Genomic DNA, 21988 nt, shown 5'->3' with positions numbered 1-21988 from the left:
TTGAAATTTGATACGCATGTTTTTGTTTGAAGGAATGTCTGTTCACTTGGCAGCATTTATGTCCTATAAATGTTGTTTCTTATGCTCAAATGGCATCAAAAAGGATATTTCACACCGATAATGTTGTAAATGTAATTGAGGACCACTGTAGACATGCATGATTGTGTGTTAAGGTCAATTAAGTCTCTTATAATATGATAATTTGACCTTTTTATGACCATTCAAATTTACATTTTAGGTTGTAAAATGTGGTGTGGTGTGACTTTAATATTGTTTTAACTACGATAAATATATTTTAAAATGTCTTAAGAATTGTAAAACATGACATTTATTAAATGATGACAGTGTAGAAATTTTGGTGAACTATCCCTTGAAATTCTCCATAAAGTGAAGCAACTTTAAAGTAACGCAGATGCTGTGCTATGCAGTGTTTTCCTTTAAATCCCTTAGAAACTCCATTAAGGTCCTGCTTTTTCCCAAAAGCAATGAATACAAAATGACTCTGATATTGTGGCTCTGTAGGATAATGTTAAGCCCAACTGCCTTTATGTAAATTTGGGCCTTATTTTTGATTCTGGTAATTATTAACGTTACATCACTCTGGGAACCTAGATTTCATAATGTGCTACATTGACTCCATACTGTTAGTTGCTCATAGCAAACTCTGCCTCTCTCACAGTTCAGAGAACTCAGAGAGGAAATCAGTACCAAATTATGGATGTGAGTGTTTGGATGTGTGGAATAATAAATACATTTTTGCATTTATTTGGAAATTAAATGACGGTAATAAGTTATATTTCTATACATTTATATATTTACTTTTGCTGAAATAATGTTTTTTTTTTTTTTTCAATATTCCAGTAATTTTCCCCCCATGTTTATATCATTACTTGAAGCATTACAAAATAATTACTTAACTAAAATAAAACCAAGAATAATATTAAAAAACTAGAATGACACAACAAAAATCTATCCAAAAAAACAAATTCAATATATTAACACAACACTGCTTCATATAAACAAACAAACAACAACAGCAAAAACATTATTTTTGAATAACAAAAGAATGTCATTAGTTTGGATTAATTTAATTTATCTTAATTTATGCTATCTTGTGTGACTTCCTTTCCTTTCTTTTATGGAACATAAAGAATAAAATAAACCTTAGTTTCATCTGTTTTTGCCCGTACAGTGGAAGTCATTGGGTTCTAAAACCACTTTAAAACAACATTGAGCCAGTATATGCACACTGGTTTGGAGCGACATGAGAAAATGACATGAATTTCAGTTTTCAGTAAGCTATCCCTTTAAGACATGGTCACCATTTGCCATATTCATTTTAATATTTAACCTTTAACTGCCATCCTCTGAACTTAAAATATGTGGTAATTCATGCAGTGACAATGCATTGGAATACGGACCTAAGGTTGGCCTCTTTTTAAAGACACTCTTATTATTGCTGAAGGCAACAGCTAATTCTTGCCCAAATTGACTCACTAAAGGATCACTGGGCCAAGGCACACAGAAATTACTGACTAATGTATGTTAATATTCAACCATGTCAACCTAAATTCACATTAAATGCTATATCTTGGTAAAACTTTGATTTCCAAATGAACCCAAATGAAACTTGGTATACTTAATTAGCATCTTGATCTGAGGGTATGTTCCAAAATTGGGAACAGCGCCACCTACGGGCAGTGTTGGGGAAGCTACCCTGAAACTAAAGTTTGACAAGCTACTCAACTTAAAGGGATAGTTCTCTTTAAAATGAAAATTGTTATCCTTTACTCACCCTCAAATTGTTTCAAACCTGTATGAATTTCTTTCTTCAGCTGAACACAAGGGAAGATATTTTGAAGAATGTCAGAATGAAAAAAAAACAAACAAAAAAAACTATGGAAGTCATGTGTGTGTGTGTGTGTGTGTGTGTGTATATGTATGTATATATATATATATATATATATATATATATATATATATATATATAATTTTGCTAGAAAATCAAATCATATCTAGCCACGTTGTGTTCCAAATTTGAAGTTGATATCACAAAAATTGGGCTGCTTAAATGTTTTAAAGAACCGTTTTAATTGTGACTCTGTCCAATTTCCAAACCAGTTTTACAGGATGAATTTTAAGTGTTTAAACTTTCATATAATACCTATTTTATGATGATTACTAAGCATAAAAAGCATGCCAAGTGACCAGTATCAAAAAAAAAAAAAAATTATATTTGTATTTTTGCCTTCTTTAGATAACTCTATTTTTTGATTATTTTAAGTGATTTCTTTGTTTAAAATGCCAGTTTGGTGTTCATGCAAGTCATTAAAACTTTTCATTAGCAAGTTCTATGTTTACTCGTTCATTTTGTTCGTTTTTAAGTTCTCTGTTCACCATATCAATAATATTGTGTACCTTGATAGAAGTTTCAGCACTATTCTGGATATGAAAATTGTATAGTGTATAATATGTATATTTTCTTATCATTTGGCCTGTCCTGGTTTTGCTTTGAATTGAAACTCACACTCAAGCTGAAATGAACTCTATGGGACTGTTCAGAACTGATGATCCATGTTATCCCAGCAGGATTTGTGCATTTTCCAAAGAGCATCTTATGTGCTTCAGTGGAAGCAAGAAAATCTGACCTTTTGCGCACACATGGTCAGTGTCGCAAATTTGCTTGTATTTGGTTAGTTACTTAGACGTACTCTAGAATATAGTTCACCCCAAAATGAAAAATTCCCTCATTTACTCAAACGTGCATGGCATTCTTTTGTTCTGTGGGACAACTGTTTTTTTCCCCCCATATTCAATAAAAATCGATAAGTTCCCGGACAAAAAGATAATGATAGTGTGTTAATATTTCACTAAATATAACGTCTGTCATTTTGCAATGTGCTGCATTATTCTCTGCAGCATCTAAGCTTACCGTGATGATTGACGATTGGATCGGCACTCTTAAAATATTGGTGATCATGATGGTATCGAATGTCTTGATTGGTGCAGCGTTACATTTTACACATTGTTAATAGCAGTACAACTCAATCGGTGCTCTGCTATGGAATATGTTTTGGTAGCACTGTATTTCACAGCCCTGTTTCCCATGTACTGATTATAGCCCTTACAATAACTGGGTAATACTACACCTTAACCTAGATAAGTTACCTTATATTACCAGTATTTTCTTGTGGAAGCACTGTACATGTGCATACTGTAAAACAAAGTGCAACCACATTTTTTCATTTAGTAATTAGTCAGTGTACATGTTATTTCATGGTGGACTGTGAGCTGCCGGAGGCTTCTTGATGGCCTCCTTTAGTGTCGGTCTTTCTGCTCGGATACTTTGGAGGGTGGCCAGTTCTGGGCAGATTTATTATAATTGTTCTACATTTCCTCACCTTTTTAGTATTAGTGGCGCTTGCTAAATCCCATCCACTCGCTTGACAGAGGAACCCTAACACCCTAGAATTGCAGATTACAATTTGGCATGAAGCACCACATGCATGTAGTGTTCATTTCATCAGCTATTTTTAGTTAATTTAGTCTTTGACATGGTGCTATGTCAAATGTACTTCATAGTTTTTATTATATTTAGTCATGCTTTAGTCAAATAAACATCTGCATGAAGATGGTTTCAGTTGCTACCCAAGTAAGTTGATTAGTTTTAGTCTTTTTGAGTGGAACGCCCCCAAACCAGAAGTGGCACCCATCTATAACGCAGTAGCCTCCATAGGAAAAAGATGGATGAGGATCGGTGTAAACATAGACTGTAAAAAAATGGATGTAGTGTCTGTGACGTCACCCATATGTTTCTGAAGAGTGTTTTTGAAGCCTCAAAGACAGCCGTTGCCATAAACATGTTATTTCTGCTGTAGAGCTGTAACATGGTAGCCTGACAAGCCAGACCCACATCAAGATGTTTGGTCTGGAAACTCACCATTGACAGCTCAATCCGAGGGGCGGATAAACGGTTGTCTTTCAAACTCCCTCTGTACGCGATGGGATAGCGCTACACCAACCAGAGCAACGAAGGTGAAGCAGAGCTCGTTGACAGATTAAACATTCGCCGTATCCGGTCGGCTAAACTCTGAACACATCTTCCCTTCTTAAGAATGACTTCAGTGCCGTTCTTTGTTCTTTTCTCAGAGAAAAGCTTAACTCCAAGTCTTACAGAGTCGTGGTCAAAGCTGATTCGAAAGACCGCCGTTCGTCAGTTTCTGTGTTTACTAGAAGCACGCAAACGCAACTCTGGCATCAGTATGTTAAGCCCCGCCTACCGACTCTATACACGATGTGATTGGCCCATCAAGAGTTTGGCGGTTACAGCTCAGAAGTGTATAGAGAGTTGCTAGACGACACTCGCGGCAGATTAGATTTGCTGCCGCTAGGGTGCATCTAGATTTCCAGGCTAGTAACATGGGGCTCAGTGAGATTTTGTTCACTTCTGGAGCCTGTCTCTAGTGTCCAGTCGATGATTTGCAGTTTAAGTATTTGCTTCAAGAGAAACTGGGGGAGGAGCCGCTTGGTTGTGAGCCCTCTTAACCAGATCTAAACCAGGTTGGATTTGAATGGTTTTGTCAGCTCTAAATCTACTCTAAAACTCTGAGTTTGTCCCGATAACTTCATTCAACAGGCCACTGGGTATTTTTGTCTAGTTTTAGTCAATGGAAACTCATTTTCTTCAAGCTGGATTTTGGGTAAATTCTTGTTTTTTTGGCTGAAATTTATAGCAATGATCTGAGAAATTTATTTTTACATTTCATCAGAATTTTTACACTTTCACCAATAAGCAGAACTCAAGAAAATAAACTCATACGCATGGTATTTGACCTTATCACACCCTACATTATGAAAACTGGTAAAAAAAAAAAATAACTTTTCTCGAAATATAAAACAGTGAAATTCCTAAAAGTAATTCCAAATTTTTTATTTTCCTGTTCAAACAACAGTAAACAAACAGACTTTGTATTGTCACACAGAGGTTTCTTAAAAGTGCATTTACTCAGCAACCACAATCGCAAACAGTTAAGGTTCATGTTTAAATTTATTGCAGTTCATCACTGAGAAGGTTTGATGGCAGATTTAGCTGCAACAAACAGCACAGTTGGCTTTTGACAGAACACATTCTGGGGAAATAAGGCCCCGTCCACACGAAGCCAGCGCTTTCCTAATCCGATCTTTTTTTTTTTTCCTCGTTTCAAGAAATATCTGCGTCCACACGAGATAACGAAAACGGACTAAAAACGATGTAGTTTGCATGCCAGGCCAGTGTGTGGCGCTGTAATTCTGCCACAGAAATACACTAAAAACGGAGAAGAAGAGTTGTGGCTAGAAGGGGTATAGCAGTGGTGGGAGGTGAGGCAAAATCTCACAATAAAATAACAATAAATACATTTGCTACTTAACAGGTGTGTTTTATTAATGCCTACACCTACCCCAACCTAAAACATACCCTTACAGGTATGCAGATCCGTTAATTAAATGACGTGATATTGATGTGTGCATGCCCAGTGCCCGTAGTTGTATCCCTTAACTCTTTCACCGTGCTGGACGTAGTGTGATGACATCGCCGTTTCAGAAAATATACGGATTCGCTGTACACACGAAAACGGAAGATGATCGTTTTCAGATTTATCCGCTTTGGGACCCGGTTTCGAAAAATATCGGATTCATGCTTCCAAACACCGGATCCGTGTGGACGAAACGCTGATACGGTACAAAATGTATACGTATACAGCTAAACGCGTCTCCGTGTGGACGGGGCCTCAGAGTCTTTCAGCTGGTCTATCTCAGCGGACATCGCTGAACATGTTCATCTGTGTTTTCAGATCATCCACAGTGTGTAGAGAGAACAACACAGGGCAGAAAATGTATCCCTTTAAGAGAAAATCTTTGATTGGTGGATTTAAATTCCTGACCTCTTGAAAGCTTGTAGTTGTTTGTAAAAACAGTCTTTAACTGTCTCCTGTTTTTTTTGGTCAAAAACAGAGGTTTTTTTTTTTTTTTACAAGTGCATTATTAAATTATGGATTCCATGAACAAAACTGATGACAAAATATGCAGGTATACAGATAATATGCTGGCTTGTTTCATGCCATATGAGACAGAAGTCATTACTTTCTCATCCACGCAGCCCAGCGACAATGGTGAATGAAACGACTACATTTTAGTCTCGCCTTTTTGCAATATTACATGTTGATATAGTCAGTTATTATTTAATGACACTGGTGTCTCGTCTTATTCTTAGGTAAAAAGCTCTTCAACAAACATGTTTTGTCCACTACTTGCATGTTATTGAGACATTTAGCTGATGGTTTCTTTAGAAGAAAGTATAATGACTCCCCCTTCATTAAATAAGCTTTCAGCAACTTCTTAAAAACCGGCAGGTATGTGATGAATGCTTGGTAGTATTTGGGTACCCGGGTTGTCCTGGGCACTACAAGTAGGTTTTGTTTTTCTGAACGGAGTGATCTTTTAGGATTGTATGGAAGTAGTAAGTTTGTGAGATATGGTGGGGCCTGGTTGTGTAAAGATTTAAAAATTAATAATAAAATGTTATACCTTATTCTAAGGTGAACTGGTAGCCGTTGTAACGAGGCTAGTATTGGGGAAACGTGATCGTGTTTCTTTACCCTTTTTAAAAGCTACGCTGCAGCATTTTGTACAGCCTGCAATCGGGCCAGGGATGCAGAATTCATACCGACATACAGGGAGTTGTACAAAATCCAATCGTGAGAAGACGAAATAATGGAGTACTCTCTCAAAATCTGCATCTGATAAAAATGGTTTTACTTTAGGTTATAAAAAAGGGTTTCGGACCACCAAGTTTATTTGCTTGTCCATTTTTTTATTATTATCGATTAGGAAACCTAAGTCTCTTACAAGAGGTTTAGAATATGGTTCTAGGGGACTCAAATCTAAGAACTCTTGAGTGGTGATTTTTGGATGACCGGTGTGGTGGTGTGGGTCAGTTTAAGGGTAGAGTTAGGGACAGGTGTGGTGGTGTGGGTCAGTTTAAGGGTAAAGTTAGGGACAGTTGTGGTGATGTGGGTCAGTTTAAGGGTAAAGTTAGGGACAGTTGTGGTGATGTGGGTCAGTTTAAGGGTAAAGTTAGGGACAGGTGTGGTGATGTGGGTCAGTTTAAGGGTAGAGTTAGGGACAGGTGTGGTGGTGTGGGTCAGTTTAAGGGTAGAGTTAGGGTCAGGTGTGGTGGTGTGGGTCAGTTTAAGGGTAGAGTTAGGGACAGGTGTGGTGGTGTGGGTCAGTTTAAGGGTAGAGTTAGGGACAGGTGTGGTGGTGTGGGTCAGTTTAAGGGTAGAGTTAGGGACAGGTGTGGTGGTGTGGGTCAGTTTAAGGGTAGAGTTAGGGACAGGTGTGGTGGTGTGGGTCAGTTTAAGGGTAAAGTTAGGGGCAGGTGTGGTGGTGTGGGTCAGTTTAAGGGTAGAGTTAGGGTCAGGTGTGGTGGTGTGGGTCAGTTTAAGGGTAGAGTTAGGGACAGGTGTGGTGGTGTGGGTCAGTTTAAGGGTAAAGTTAGGGTCAGGTGTGGTGGTGTGGGTCAGTTTTAAGGGTAGAGTTAGGGACAGGTGTGGTGGTGTGGGTCAGTTTAAGGGTAGAGTTAGGGTCAGGTGTGGTGGTGTGGGTCAGTTTAAGGGTAAAGTTAGGGACAGGTGTGGTGGTGTGGGTCAGTTTAAGGGTAGAGTTAGGGACAGGTGTGGTGGTGTGGGTCAGTTTAAGGGTAGAGTTAGGGTCAGGTGTGGTGGTGTGGGTCAGTTTAAGGGTAAAGTTAGGGACAGGTGTGGTGGTGTGGGTCAGTTTAAGGGTAAAGTTAGGGACAGGTGTGGTGGTGTGGGTCAGTTTAAGGGTAAAGTTAGGGACAGGTGTGGTGGTGTGGGTCAGTTTAAGGGTAGAGTTAGGGACAGGTGTGGTGGTGTGGGTCAGTTTAAGGGTAGAGTTAGGGACAGGTGTGGTGGTGTGGGTCAGTTTAAGGGTAGAGTTAGGGTCAGGTGTGGTGGTGTGGGTCAGTTTAAGGGTAAAGTTAGGGACAGGTGTGGTGGTGTGGGTCAGTTGAAGGGTAAAGTTAGGGGCAGGTGTGGTGGTGTGGGTCAGTTTAAGGGTAAAGTTAGGGTCAGGTGTGGTGGTGTGGGTCAGTTTAAGGGTAAAGTTAGAGACAGGTGTGGTGGTGTGGGTCAGTTTAAGGATAAAGTTAGGGACAGGTGTGGTGGTGTGGGTCAGTTTAAGGATAAAGTTAGGGACAGGTGTGGTGGTGTGGGTCAGTTTAAGGATAAAGTTAGGGACAGGTGTGGTGGTGTGGGTCAGTTTAAGGGTAAAGTTAGGGACAGGTGTGGTGGTGTGGGTCAGTTTAAGGATAAAGTTAGGGACAGGTGTGGTGGTGTGGGTCACTTTAAGGGTAGAGTTAGGGACAGGTGTGGTGTGTGGGTCAGTTTAAGGGTAAAGTTAGGGACAGGTGTGGTGGTGTGGGTCAGTTTAAGGGTAAAGTTAGGGACAGGTGTGGTGGTGTGGTTCAGTTTAAGGGAAGAGTTAGGGACAGTTGTGGTGGTGTGGGTCAGTTTAAGGGTAAAGTTAGGGACAGGTGTGGTGGTGTGGGTCAGTTTAAGGGTAGAGTTAGGGACAGGTGTGGTGGTGTGAGTCAGTTTAAGGGTAAAGTTAGGGTCAGGTGTGGTGGTGTGGGTCAGTTTAAGGGTAAAGTTAGGGACAGGTGTGGTGGTGTGGGTCAGTTTAAGGGTAGAGTTAGGGTCAGGTGTGGTGGTGTGGGTCAGTTTAAGGGTAAAGTTAGGGACAGGTGTGGTGGTGTGGGTCAGTTTAAGGGTAAAGTTAGGGACAGGTGTGGTGGTGTGGGTCAGTTTAAGGGTAAAGTTAGGGACAGGTGTGGTGGTGTGGGTCAGTTTAAGGGTAGAGTTAGGGACAGGTGTGGTGGTGTGGGTCAGTTTAAGGGTAGAGTTAGGGACAGGTGTGGTGGTGTGGGTCAGTTTAAGGGTAGAGTTAGGGACAGGTGTGGTGGTGTGGGTCAGTTTAAGGGTAGAGTTAGGGACAGGTGTGGTGGTGTGGGGCAGTTTAAGGGTAAAGTTAGGAACAGGTGTGGTGGTGTGGGTCAGTTTAAGGGTAGAGTTAGAGACAGGTGTGGTGGTGTGGGTCAGTTTAAGGGTAGAGTTAGAGACAGGTGTGGTGGTGTGGGTCAGTTTAAGGGTAGAGTTAGGGTCAGGTGTGGTGGTGTGGGTCAGTTTAAGGGTAGAGTTAGGGACAGGTGTGGTGGTGTGGGTCAGTTTAAGGGTAGAGTTAGGGACAGGTGTGGTGGTGTGGGTCAGTTTAAGGGTAGAGTTAGAGACAGGTGTGGTGGTGTGGGTCAGTTTAAGGGTAGAGTTAGGGTCAGGTGTGGTGGTGTGGGTCAGTTTAAGGGTAAAGTTAGGGTTTAGGTGTGGTGGTGTGGGTCAGTTTAAGGGTAGAGTTAGGGACAGGTGTGGTGGTGTGGGTCAGTTTAAGGGTAAAGTTAGGGTCAGGTGTGGTGGTGTTGGTCAGTTTAAGGGTAAAGTTAGGGTCAGGTGTGGTGGTGTGGGTCAGTTTAAGGGTAGAGTTAGGGACAGGTGTGGTGGTGTGGGTCAGTTTAAGGGTATATATAAATATATATATATATATATAAAATGCATAAAAAACATTTTTTGGCCTGAAGTGCTCTTTTAAAATTGCGTTTTCTAAGAGTGCTGCTTCAATGGTTTGCCCTCTGGAAGGAATCGACCAGTATTCGCTTCCTATGACTCATTTGGTCTGTTAATTCCAATAAAGCGATTACAGTTTGATGACGCAGAAGAGTAGATCATGTAACCCTTACTTGTGGTGTACATGATTGTAGCATCTCAGGCTTCATGGGGTGTGGGTAAAATAATAAAATTGCAGGTTATAAGGTGAGAGAAAATTCATTAAATAACGGCCAACCATTGCACACGTGCTCTTCTCTGATCTCGGAGAAAGTGTCGGACGATTCAAATAATGAAACATCCAAGAAAAACGAAACGGAGTGGAATGGAATTAAAAATACAGTATTTTAACACAACACAGAATTGTAGGAGTGTAATGATTTTATATATATATATATATATATATATATATATATATATATATATATATATATATATATATATATATATATATATATATATATATTACATACATATACATTTGCATACATATATATAAATAAAACGTATGTATGTGTGTATATATGTATGTATGTATGTATGTGTGTGTATATATATATTTAATGAATATATATATAAATAAATAAAACACATATACTCATATATATATTATATATATGTATGTGTGTGTGTGTGTGTGTGTGTGCATGTGTGTGTCCCAGACCAGGTTCAGTCTCTTCATCTCCTGCTTGTTTTGCAATTTTGATTTCCATCAAAAATTTAATCACAAGTGTTTAAGGGCTCAGCACTGGCCTGTGTGCTGCCCTGAATTTCTAATTTTAGTCTTTTCTTTCAGGATTTATTTTTTGTATAATTCAAGTGCGCTTTTCAATATCTCCCAGTTATTAAATTTTAATTCGAAGATCATTAGCATATAAATTGAAAAGGCTTTTTTTATATAGTTGCCCACTCTTTCAGAGGAAATTTAAGAGTGCAATATTTTTTTTTCACCACTCCCATTTAAATGTAAAATAGTAAAAATAAAAACTAATAAACAAAAAAGGAAACTAATCTTTTTTTTTTTTCTCCACATTACTCATTTTTTGAAAGTGGTACAGGCATGGCAGCGTTTTTCATGATGGGAACGTGTCAGTGTATTCTGGTTCAAGGAAACTAGGGCTGTCAGCCTAATCTCTTCCAGTCATCTCCTGAAATAGCCTGAGAGTAATAAATTCTCATTAGGTGACAGGGTTGAAATTCTGTTACCGCAGTTTGGAGTTGGTTTTCAAAATGAATCGGTGAAAGAGCGTACCTGTGCACAATAATAAATGCCTTCTGGCTCTTTCTGTGGAGGACGTGACATTAAGAAGTGACTCCACACTGTACGAGATTTTTGAAGAAATGTAAATTTAAAAATGACTGCTTTGTTTGATTTGTATTTGTGTTTTAAATTTGAACATTTCTGTCGTTATGGTAGCGTTTCAGGCATGTTAACTACCAACTTGTATAATCAAAAACACGGCTACTAGCATTATTCTAAAATAAATATATCACCACTAAAAATAAAACCACTGGAAAACACCCATTTCTTTTCTTTTATCAGCTTTGGCCAATACGTTTTTCTATTTGTCCGATATGTGTTGGAAGCAGGACTTTTATTTTGACAGAGAAACCCGTTAGCGGTTGGTTTGTTGTAAGGTACGTTCACACCAAACGTGAATAGAGCGTCTGGAGCGAATGATTTCCATGTTAAGTCAATGGAAAGGCGCGTTGACGTGCGTCTGGAGGTCCTGCGGCGCGATAGACGCGTTTCGTGCGGCGCGATGGATGCGATTCCGCCTCATTTGCGCATCCAGTTCGCGCGAATAACGCAAATTTGAAGCGAATTGAGCGTCTTGCGCGTGTGGTGCTTTTTGTGCGTCAATTTTGCCATCAATTCGCGCCGCGTTAACCAATGAGGAGCCTGCTTGCTGCTGCCACGTGATGAGAAACCCTGCATATAATTAATGTAGTTGTTTAAAGCTAAAATATGTGGTTTACCTAGGATGTTTTACTCATAGACAGAGCCTATTTAAAAAGAACACTCTTGCGTTCTTGGAGTTGTGAGATCCAGGCGATCTCCGGGCACTCAGCGCTCCTTAACCCCGGCGAGAGCAGCCTTTCCTCGGCCAGTCCTTCTGGCGTTTGCCGCTGGCTCGGATATCTATGTAGAGATTAAACATGACATACTTCGTCTTGTGTAATGTCTAATGGGCGATATTTGGTCCAATTAATCTATTGTTGCCTACCAAATCATTTTAACTATGGGCAAAGTGAAGTTTCATAACTTTATATTTTATTTAGATATACATGCAGTGAAGATAATCCATGTAGTGCGTTGGCTGAAGCACATGTGCTGTTAATGCTTAATATATTTCACCTGAAGCGCCTTTAACGCGCGTCTATTTCGCTTCAAATGCTCGATTTCTACACGCGTCCAATTAGCTGCGGAAGCGCAAATAGATTCAAAATGTTCACGCGTCAAACTAGACGTGGTAGACGCGATTTTAACGCTCAATTCACGTTTGGTGTGAACGCAGCGTTAGAAACCAACTATTATCATCCAAAACACTGCTATGAGCATGATTTGTTTTCCAGTGTGTTTCATTATTATTAATGTTGTAGTTAATGGTGTGCTTTTGTTTTTATTGGCATCAGCCAATAAGTGTTTGAAGTGGAACTTTTCTTTTGACACTGAGAAAACAAATCCTAAATGCAGGCAAGCCAGAACACACATTAATTTTAATAAATATTATGTAAAATAAATTTTTATTGCAGCATTATAATTGTGATTTTTGCAGTCTTTATCGGCAATCAAAAAAACCTTACAGACATTATTTATTTAGTAGCTTTGGCCAATACGTTTTTCTATTTGTCTGATATTTGTCAGAAGCAGTACTTTTATTTTGGCCACAGTTTGTTTTAGAAACCAACTAATATGATCCAAAACGCTGCATATTGCGCATAATATTGGCCATCAGAAAATATACAGACGTTAATTATTATTGCTGTTATTATTAATATTATTATTTGTGCTGATATTTTTATTTTTGCTTTGAGCATTTATATAAACACTAAAAAATAAATTTGGTTTTAAAATATATCAAATAGCATCAAATGTTCATGTTGTGATAATTACTCAAGCTTTTATATATCACAGTGTACGTTATTATCATGATATTGAAATAAGGTGTAAAAAAAATGTGTCATACTATAATGTTTTTCTTATAACGAAAAGAAAAGTGATTTTTATATTTTGTCTTTTAAAAAAATAGTATTTATTTCTTTTTATATTTCTTTGAGACTGTCTTTCCTTCTGAGAGAGCACATTCAGTAGATATAGATGGAGCTGTAGATTGTGTAGATTGCAGACACATGTATCAAGTTGATTTTATTCCTCTGCAGAGAGTTCTGGCTAATGCATATATAGTTGTAGTTTTTCTCCCAAACATAAATCTCTGCTATTCTGAACTGTTATGAATGTCTCCCACACAGAAGGGAAGTATTGTATGCTTTAAAACCGTTCTTGTGCATTACTGAATTCAGTGTTAAATTAGGTTATGCTGCTGTATAGAGTTTCTGAATTTGTTTTGATTGCTTCTAGTTCTTCTCTAACATTTGTTCTTATTGTACTTTAATAGTTTACAAGACATGAATTGCCCCAAAATCACAGTTGGGCACTTAAAGAGGACCTATTATGGTTTTCTTTTTTTTTCCTTTTCTTTTTTTTTTTCAGTGTGTAATAATGAAAAAGACAATGATAGAGAGAATAACTTTGCAGAGCTGTGTTTCTGAACTCTATGAAACACCTCCATTGTAGTCGTGATTGTTCTTCTGGGAACCAGCACATCTTAATATTTCTCATTTAAATAATTCATATGCAGAATCAATGGGCGGGGCCTGGTACGGCAGTGTTTCCCAACCGTTTTTTTTTTTTTTTTTTTTTTGCCACGGCACAGTTTTGAAAAGTAAAAAAAAATCCCACAGCAAACCACTATATAAAATTATAACAAAATTGCATGATCACACATTGCTTCAAATGGCATATAAAAGCTAGATATTATATTAAAATAGTAGGGGAGAGTGGGGCAGAACCTAACGCTTTCTCAGTTTGTGTAAATCCACTTGAGGTTCAGAGTATTTATTTTTTTCCCACATTAATTGCACACGTCTAGCACAATTATGTGGTTTTGTTTCATTGATACAGTGTATACTTTTTTCTTGATTTACCTCCGAAATAATGGAAGTGAAATATAGTTCATTGTAATATGACAGATTAACATGTTGTCTTATATAATAAATAAAAAAATCCAAAACAAACTAAAATATTAATAAAAAATGATCAATAAAATACAATTATTATATTAACTAAAAAATTAATAAAAATAAACACATTTGAGTTTGACAACAAACACATCGCAAAATATACATAATAGTTAAAAATAAAAATTAATAACTTCTGAAAATTGACTGAATTGAAAATTATTACTCACCTCTTTCTCATGGTTTCTCAATATAATTCATAAAAGTATAGAATATAATATAATATCATATTTCTAATAGGGGTTCATTGTAGCGCAGTGTGACAACATGCCTACCAGCGCAACTGGGATTTAACCCCGGCTTGTGACTTCTGCTGTTAGATCAGCATTAAATAACTATCTCAACTGTTAAATGAAAACAGTTCCATCAAGTGTAACGTTTGGTGGTGGGGGGATTATGGGGTGGGGTTGTTTTTCAGGGGTTGGGCTTGGCCCCTTAGTTTCAGTGAAAAGAACTCTTAATGCTTCAGCATACCAAGACATTTGGACAATTTCATGCTCCCAACTTTGTGGGAACAGTTTGGGGACGGCCCCTTCCTGTTCATACATGACTGCGCTCCAGTTCACAAAGCGATGGATGAGCAAGTTTGGTGTGGAGGAACTTGACTGGCCTGCACAGAGTCCTGACCTCAACCCGATAGATCAGCTTTGGGATGAATTAGAGCGGAGACTGAGAGCCAGGTCTTCTCGTCCAACATCAATGCCTGACCTCACAAATGCGTTTCTAGAAGAAAATGGTTAAAAATTCCCATGAACACACTCCAAAACCTTGAGGAAAGCTTTCCCAGAAGAGTTGAAGATGTTATCTCTGCAAAGGGTGGGCCGACTCCATATTAAACCCAATGGATTAAGAATGGGATGGCATTAAAGTTCATGCGTCCCAAAACTTTTGGCAATATAGTGTACTTAAAACAGTACATTCGCTTTAACTTGACGGCAAGTATCAGACTAAGGCTATTCTCTGCTCTACAAATACAAAAAAAAGTTAGCCTTTATGGACATTTTCTTGAGTAAAGAAAACTCTGTAATTACTCAAACATCAGTGCTTTATTTACTCTTGCATTGCAAACAAGTAGAGATCTCCAAACTGTGCCTGGCTCATTCTATATGGAGGTGGGAGGAGTTATGAGGTTTGACTGACAGTTTGAGGAGCCAATGGTTTAGTCACAACATTTTTTACATTTTTTATATTGGTTAAATATTTGTAAAACCCACTTACAGACATAAAGGATGACAAATAGCATTTATTTTATAAAACAATGACGAAATATAGAGAGAGGCCCAACAGCGTGTTGATATATTCTTATTTGTAGCATTTATTAATTTTTTTGAATAATTTTTGGGAATTGGATAATTTTCCATGGCACACCTGACAGGCTATGGAAAGGAGTGGGATATTTCCTAAACATGCTCGAGGCTTGACCAATCACAACACACTGTTCTAGTAGACCAATCAGAGCACATTGTGTATTTTAGAAGGAGGGGCTTCATAGAGGCAGGAACTAAGCAGAGTGTTTCTGACAGACTGGGAAGAGACAGGCTGCAACAATAGAGAATATGAGAAAATAATCAACACTTTCCAAGCAGGAAAACCTGTTCTAGTAGAGCACAAAAATTAAATCATTTCTTTGAAAAGTGGCATAATAGATCCCCTTTTAAAATGCCACTTCATGTTTCTGTCTCTTCTAGTTTCCTTTGCTCTTGCTGAGCAGTCCTGGAGTCATGAGTTGTCAGGAGGTTCCTAACCCCAGCCAGGAGCCGAAGGACACAGCTGTGGTCCCCACAGAGTCAGGAGCCACGCAAGCGGTGCCGACAACTTCACCGAAGCTCCCCTCGGTCACCGTAAAGACCGAGGTGGCTTCCACCGCCGAGTCTGTGGCCAGTAACGGCAAAGCGAGCGATGGCAACATACCCGCGGAGATCTGTGTGGTTTTGGGGAGCTCTCGCAACTCGCAAACACAAGGTATGAAATAGTTTTTAGTTGATATGTTCTACAAATGGGTGGCCATGTGTATCCCTTTATATTTATCTATCTATCTATCTATCTAATCTATCTTATCTATCTTATCTATCTTATCTATCTTATCTATCTTATCTATCTTATCTATCTATCTATCTATCTATCTATCTATCTATCTATCTATCTATCTATCTATCTATCTATCTATCTATCTATCTATCTATCTATCTATCTATCTATCTATCTATACATACATACTTTTGGAATGAAGTTTCTCAATATGATCAATTTCACTGTATTTTTTCAATTCATGTACAGTTTGACAGTAGAGTACTTATTTTAATGTCGATTTATTTAGCTAAGCAAAGTAGTGTATAAGCTACTCAAAATACTCAGTGTCATGTTTACTACTCACCCGCTGCAAAATAATTATACTTCAGTTCTCAAAAATGTATATTTATTTAACAATTTGACTAGAAGCCTTGTCAAATGACTGTCATTTCAACTTAGATGGTGGAGAAGGTGAGGTTAGCTACAAGGATCGAGTGAGCTATCTCTAAGCAGTGTTGATGATGACATTTAGGCTAATTTAGATTTCAATCCATCAAAAGTGATCGACATGCGTATCTACTGTTGTATTGTATGGCAACACTGGCAGGGAATAATATTAACCTTTGTCATTTGACAAACTGTTGTGTGCTACTTGGAGTTTCCAATTCTTACTTTACTGGCATCTTGCGTTGGATCTAGACAACACAGGGGATATTATCATAATGTTATCTTACTAAGAAACTTTCAGTTTAATCAGAAATAGGTTCGACAGTCAAGAAGTGGATAAAGTCATTACTTACTGCTTGCAGGAATTGGAATCGGCCCTTTCTTCAGTTTTAGACGCTGAGCGAATCCTGCTTGATATTGTCCCAGGTTTAGAAAAACTCTCCGTGGTGAAATGGGCAGAGCAAACTAACAATTTTGAGTTAAATTGTTGTGGTATCTGATTGTAAATAAACATCAACCATGACTGTTGACCTTTTTTATCTGTGGGAAGGGTATGAAAAGTCCTCACATCCCCTGCACAGCCTGGAACATAACATTTATTTCCATGATCTGCCATTTTCGCTACCCTCGCGTGAGGCTTGTTTACCTGAACTCCCAATGATTCGGCTGCGCAGTTCTGCTTGACATTGCAGATGTTTTAAGGGTGTACATAATCAGGATTCCAGCGATCGCTTCACAGTTGGCGTTATGAGAATCGCCTGTTTTTCCGTGGTGTTTTTCACAAAATAGATTTGATGGAGGAGGCAATGGTGTTTGAGACTCGCTGTATTTTTCTTTTAAAGGACTCAGGATTTTGTTTCAAGACCAGTTAAGACTGCTGGGATATCACTAAATTGCCGGTGCATTGTCTGATTTATTTATTAACATCATTCATTGGTTTGGATGTAAAACTCACTGCTTCAGATGCAATCAATAACTAATTTCTAATTTGATTTATTTATTGTGCCGGTTCAGAAATTAGGGATTGTGTTAAAAATGACACCAAAATTAATATAAATGCTCACAAAATTCAAGATATTGTTACAAAAATGTTTATATGAGATCTGGATTTTTATATTGTAATGTGATATGATTAATCAATATCAAGAGCAAGAGCGCTGTTTTCACACATTTGAGCATGACTGCAAACATTTATATTGCTTTTATACAAACATTTAAATAAAGAAAATATTAAAACGTCTTAAGAATGAATGGTTATGTCTTGTGGACTATATGCAAACATTTTCTACGTAAAATATCTTATTCAGCACAGCATTACATGAAAAATATCATGCATTTTGTATGATCCCTCGCAGGGTTTTTCCTACATTTAAATTTTTTTGGCGGCCGCCAAAACAAATTTTTGTCCCGCCAAAAGTCTTATTTAATGAGTTATTGTGATTTATAAATTGATGTCGATGACAAATGTGTGTGACAGGACACGTTAACTGAGTGACAGAGAATGCATCATTGCTCTTTTTCACTCGCACATATCAATCAAAATCAACTGAACTGACACAATGGTAAAAGGTCGGAAGACGGAATCCATGTTCCATGTGGTGCGTTCGATATTTTCCCTGAATTACTGCTGAATTATAAAGTCTGGATTCACACAACGCGTCCAACACTGAACTCACGAATCGGTGTGTAATCTTTTACTCACATAACTTCTGAAATGAGAATGCAAGTGTGCTTACCCCATTAAACAAGAGGGCTTAGTAAGAATTAGTCTTAATAATTCACAGTATTTTCATGTATTTATTAGTATTTATATTGATAATGTGTAACAAAAAAAATGTTTAGACTGGAATAAGGTGAAACCAGAACAACGCAAGTTGTTGATAACCAATACTTTTATTAAATTGTATATGGTAGAGAATTAGACTATTTGTTATTACTTTTTTAATGCTACTTTTTGATGATTGTTGCCAAAATAATTAATCAGTAAACCATGCAAACGGTGTAAAAATGAGGAACAAAAGAAACAAACATCAATACATCATACATAATGAGATATCAAAATTAGATAAGCAAAAAAAAAAAAACAAGTTTGCATTTATTTTACATTTATTGTCAGTATTGGACTCACAGATAACGCGAGTAGGTACTTTTACTGTTGGTGTGTCTGTGTCTGTGTGTGCGTGTGCGTGGATGACGATGTCTGGTCAGCCAGCACCGAAGACCATTTCTGACCCAGGAAAAACCCTGCCTCTTTATTTTGTTAAAATGATTCAGATTTTCACAGATTCTGCAAGCGGTTCACATACTTTTTCTTGCAACTGTATGATATCATTTGTTTCTGCTGCTTCTTTATTTGTGTTTTGTTCAGGAGATTCTGTACTCTTTCAGAAGATGTGTAATAGCGACCCCTACCGTGTAACAGTAAAAACATGGAAATCCCCAAAATTCGGTCAATGGCAGGGAAAGAGTTGAGAGTGTCACTGTGTTTTCTGAGATATTAACATGTTTTCAGCGCAGTCAAAATAAGACGCTTACAGAACAGAAAAACTTGGCTGCTAATGTGATAATTAAAAAATCAACATCCAAACCATGATGATATACATATTGATTGACTGGTAGTTACTGTGACTATACAGCAAGTAAATCATAATTGAGACATTTGCAGAAATATCTGATAATATTTCTCTTTTCAAGGAACACCAGCTTGTAGTTTCCCAACTTGTGCTAAAGTTTTAAACTGTAAGCCATTCGGTGTAATGTCTGAAGGTGTAATTACACAATGCACCTTTACTAAGACTTGAAACTTAGTAAAGTTTATTTACTTATATTTTACTTTACTGATATTTCCTCTGTTCTCTCTCTTACAGGCTCTTACATCTGTGGAGTATGTGGCAAAAAGTACAAATACTACAACTGCTTTCAGACGCATGTCCGAGCTCACACAGGTGCCGTTCTATTCTTCACCTACTCAATTTGATTTAGGATAGTTGTAAGTTCATGAACTGATTCGTACTGGGAGCATAGTTCTGACTTTGAAATAATATGAAGACCATAAACAGACAACAAAGACAGTACAACTTTCCATCACCTTGTCTTAGATGGTTGCGCATTACACCAATCATCTTACTCACAAACCCATGACTCAATGTGTATGTATATAAGTGAATGTGTGTGTGTGTGTGTGTGTGTGTGTCACACACACACAGTAGCTGGTCATATAGTTCGAATATCATCAAAAAGTTGATTTTATGTGATTCTTGTATATTATATTCATTCATTACACAAAGATGGATATATTTAAAATGTTTATTTATTTTAATTGTGATAATTATAACTGACAACTAAGGAAAATTCCAAATTCAGTATCTCAGAAAATTTGAATATTGTGAAAAGGTTTAATAATGAAGAGACCTGGTGCCACACTCTAATCAGATAATGAACTCAACACAACGGCAAAGGCCTTTAAATGGTCTCTCAGTCTAGTTCTGTAGGCTACACAATCATGGGGAAGACTGCTGACTTGACAGTTGTTCAAAAGACGACCATTGACATCTTGCACAAGGAGGGAAAACACAAAAGGTCATTGCAAAAGAGGCTGGCTGTTCACAGAGCTATGTGTCCAAAGAGGCAAAGGGAAGGAAAAGATGTTGTGGAAATAAATGTACAAGCAATAGGGATAACCGCCACTGGAGAGGAATGTGAAACAAAACCCAATTAAAAATGTTTGGGAGATTCACAAAGAGTGGACTGCAGCTGGAGTCGGTGCTTCAAGAACCACTACGCAGAGATGTATGCAAGACATGGGTTTCAGCTGTCGCATTCCTTGTGTCAAGCCACTCTTGAACAATAGACAGCATCAGAAGCGTCTCACCTGGGCTAAAGACAAAAATGACTGGAATGCAGTGCCAAAGCAACCAGTACCTGGTTTAAGGACCATGGTTTCCCTGTTCTTAATTGGCCAGCAAACACACCTGACCTTAGAAAATCTATAGGCTATTGTGAAGAGGAAGATGCGATATGCCAGACCCAATAATGTAGAAGAGCTGAAGGCCACTATCAGAGCAACCTGGGCTCTCATAACACCTGAGCAGAGCCACAGACTGATCGACTCCATCCCACACCGCATCGCTGCAGTAATTCAGGCAAAAGGAGACACTACTAATTATTGAGTGCTGTACATGCTCATACTTTTCAGCTGGTCAAGATTTCTAAAAATCCTTTCTGGATTTTTATTGGTCATGAGTAATATTAAAATTTTCTGAGATACTGAATTTGGGATTTTCCTTAGATGTCAGTTATAATCATAAATTAAAAGAAGCAGATGATTTGCTGTGGCGACCCCTGAAGGGAACAGCCGAAAGAAGAAGAATTATAAATTAAAGAAATAAACATTTCAGTCTGTGTGTAATACATTAATATAATATTTCAATTTTTGAATGAAATTAGTAAAATAAATCAACTTTTTGATGATATTCTAATTATTTGACCAGCACCTGTATGTGCTGGTCATGCTGCTGGAGCAGTTATTGGTGAATGCATCATTAAAAGTGCTGAGATGTTAAGAAATCATTAACGAACTGAAGTCTGAATCACAACCAAAATCATAAAAATACTTATCACATAACCAGTTCATATATCTGTCTGTATTTTGTGTGGTTTCTTGCTATGTAGAGGCCGAGGGTACGGCTTCAGGAGAAGGAGCATCTCTGGGAATCAATAGTGAGTTGCACATTTTCTCATTCATTGGAATTTTTTGAGTAATTGTCCTGGAATTTCTAAATAAAGTGGATAAAACTTTGTGAAATAGTCTTTTCACAAATTTTCTATTAATAAAAGTCCTTGTTTTCTAATCCAGGTTCTTTCCGTTATACATGTGACGTCTGTGGGAAAAAATACAAGTACTACAGCTGTTTTCAGGAGCACCGAGACCTCCATGCTGTTGATGGTGAGTTTTGCATTCCCTCGTTTCATTTGTAATGTATCCAAACTATCCAGTTTTTGGTTTACTGTATGTCATTGAGCGCAGGGGTGCTGTCACAGCTGTTTGAAATGTCTCCATATTTAATTTGGGTTTTACATGTACAATGTAAAACCTATTGAGAAATATATAAAATGGTTATATAAAAACGGTTAAGGACACAATTGTAGTCAAGACCAAATAGACCAGAACCCAGACCTAGAACAAGACTAGACACTTTGCCATTTAACCAACAAAACTGTTAGATCAGACGCTTTAATATCCTGAAATTAAGACCATCAGTCGGAAGGGTTCATTAAAATCGCCTTAGGGTCATTCCGTGTCAAATCAACCATATTTTGGAAAGTTCCCCAGCTCAAATTTAATTTTGTTGTTATTATTTTTTTACAAAGACAAGAATACATAGTGATGAAAGCTAAAATATTAAATGTCACATATGTATATTAAAGAGAGATTGGTAGGTCTATTAGTTAAATCTGTCGACTTTAGCAATCTTAGTGCATTTTACAATTTACCATTTTACTCATCAAGATCTCCA

General features: G+C 37.8%; 1 protein-coding gene across 6 annotated transcripts in view; it reads left to right on the top strand.

Annotated features, from left to right (window-relative positions):
* The window catches only part of znf618 (zinc finger protein 618), a 59155-nt gene that overhangs the window by 9107 nt on the left and 28060 nt on the right, over positions 1–21988 (top strand). For all 6 annotated transcript variants that reach the window (XM_067437555.1, XM_067437554.1, XM_067437553.1 and 3 more), the window contains exons 3-6: positions 15704–15977; positions 19340–19417; positions 21144–21191; positions 21328–21417. In XM_067437555.1, the coding sequence (XP_067293656.1) occupies positions 15737–15977; positions 19340–19417; positions 21144–21191; positions 21328–21417 (457 nt within the window). In that variant the 5' untranslated portion in view covers positions 15704–15736. The remainder of the gene's footprint in view (positions 1–15703; positions 15978–19339; positions 19418–21143; positions 21192–21327; positions 21418–21988) is intronic.

This window comes from Pseudorasbora parva, chromosome 3 (assembly GCF_024679245.1).
Source record: "Pseudorasbora parva isolate DD20220531a chromosome 3, ASM2467924v1, whole genome shotgun sequence".
NCBI classification, from domain to species: domain Eukaryota; kingdom Metazoa; phylum Chordata; class Actinopteri; order Cypriniformes; family Gobionidae; genus Pseudorasbora; species Pseudorasbora parva.
The sequence above is the reverse complement of the archived record's forward strand: the minus strand, read 5'-3'. Positions and strand labels throughout refer to the sequence as shown.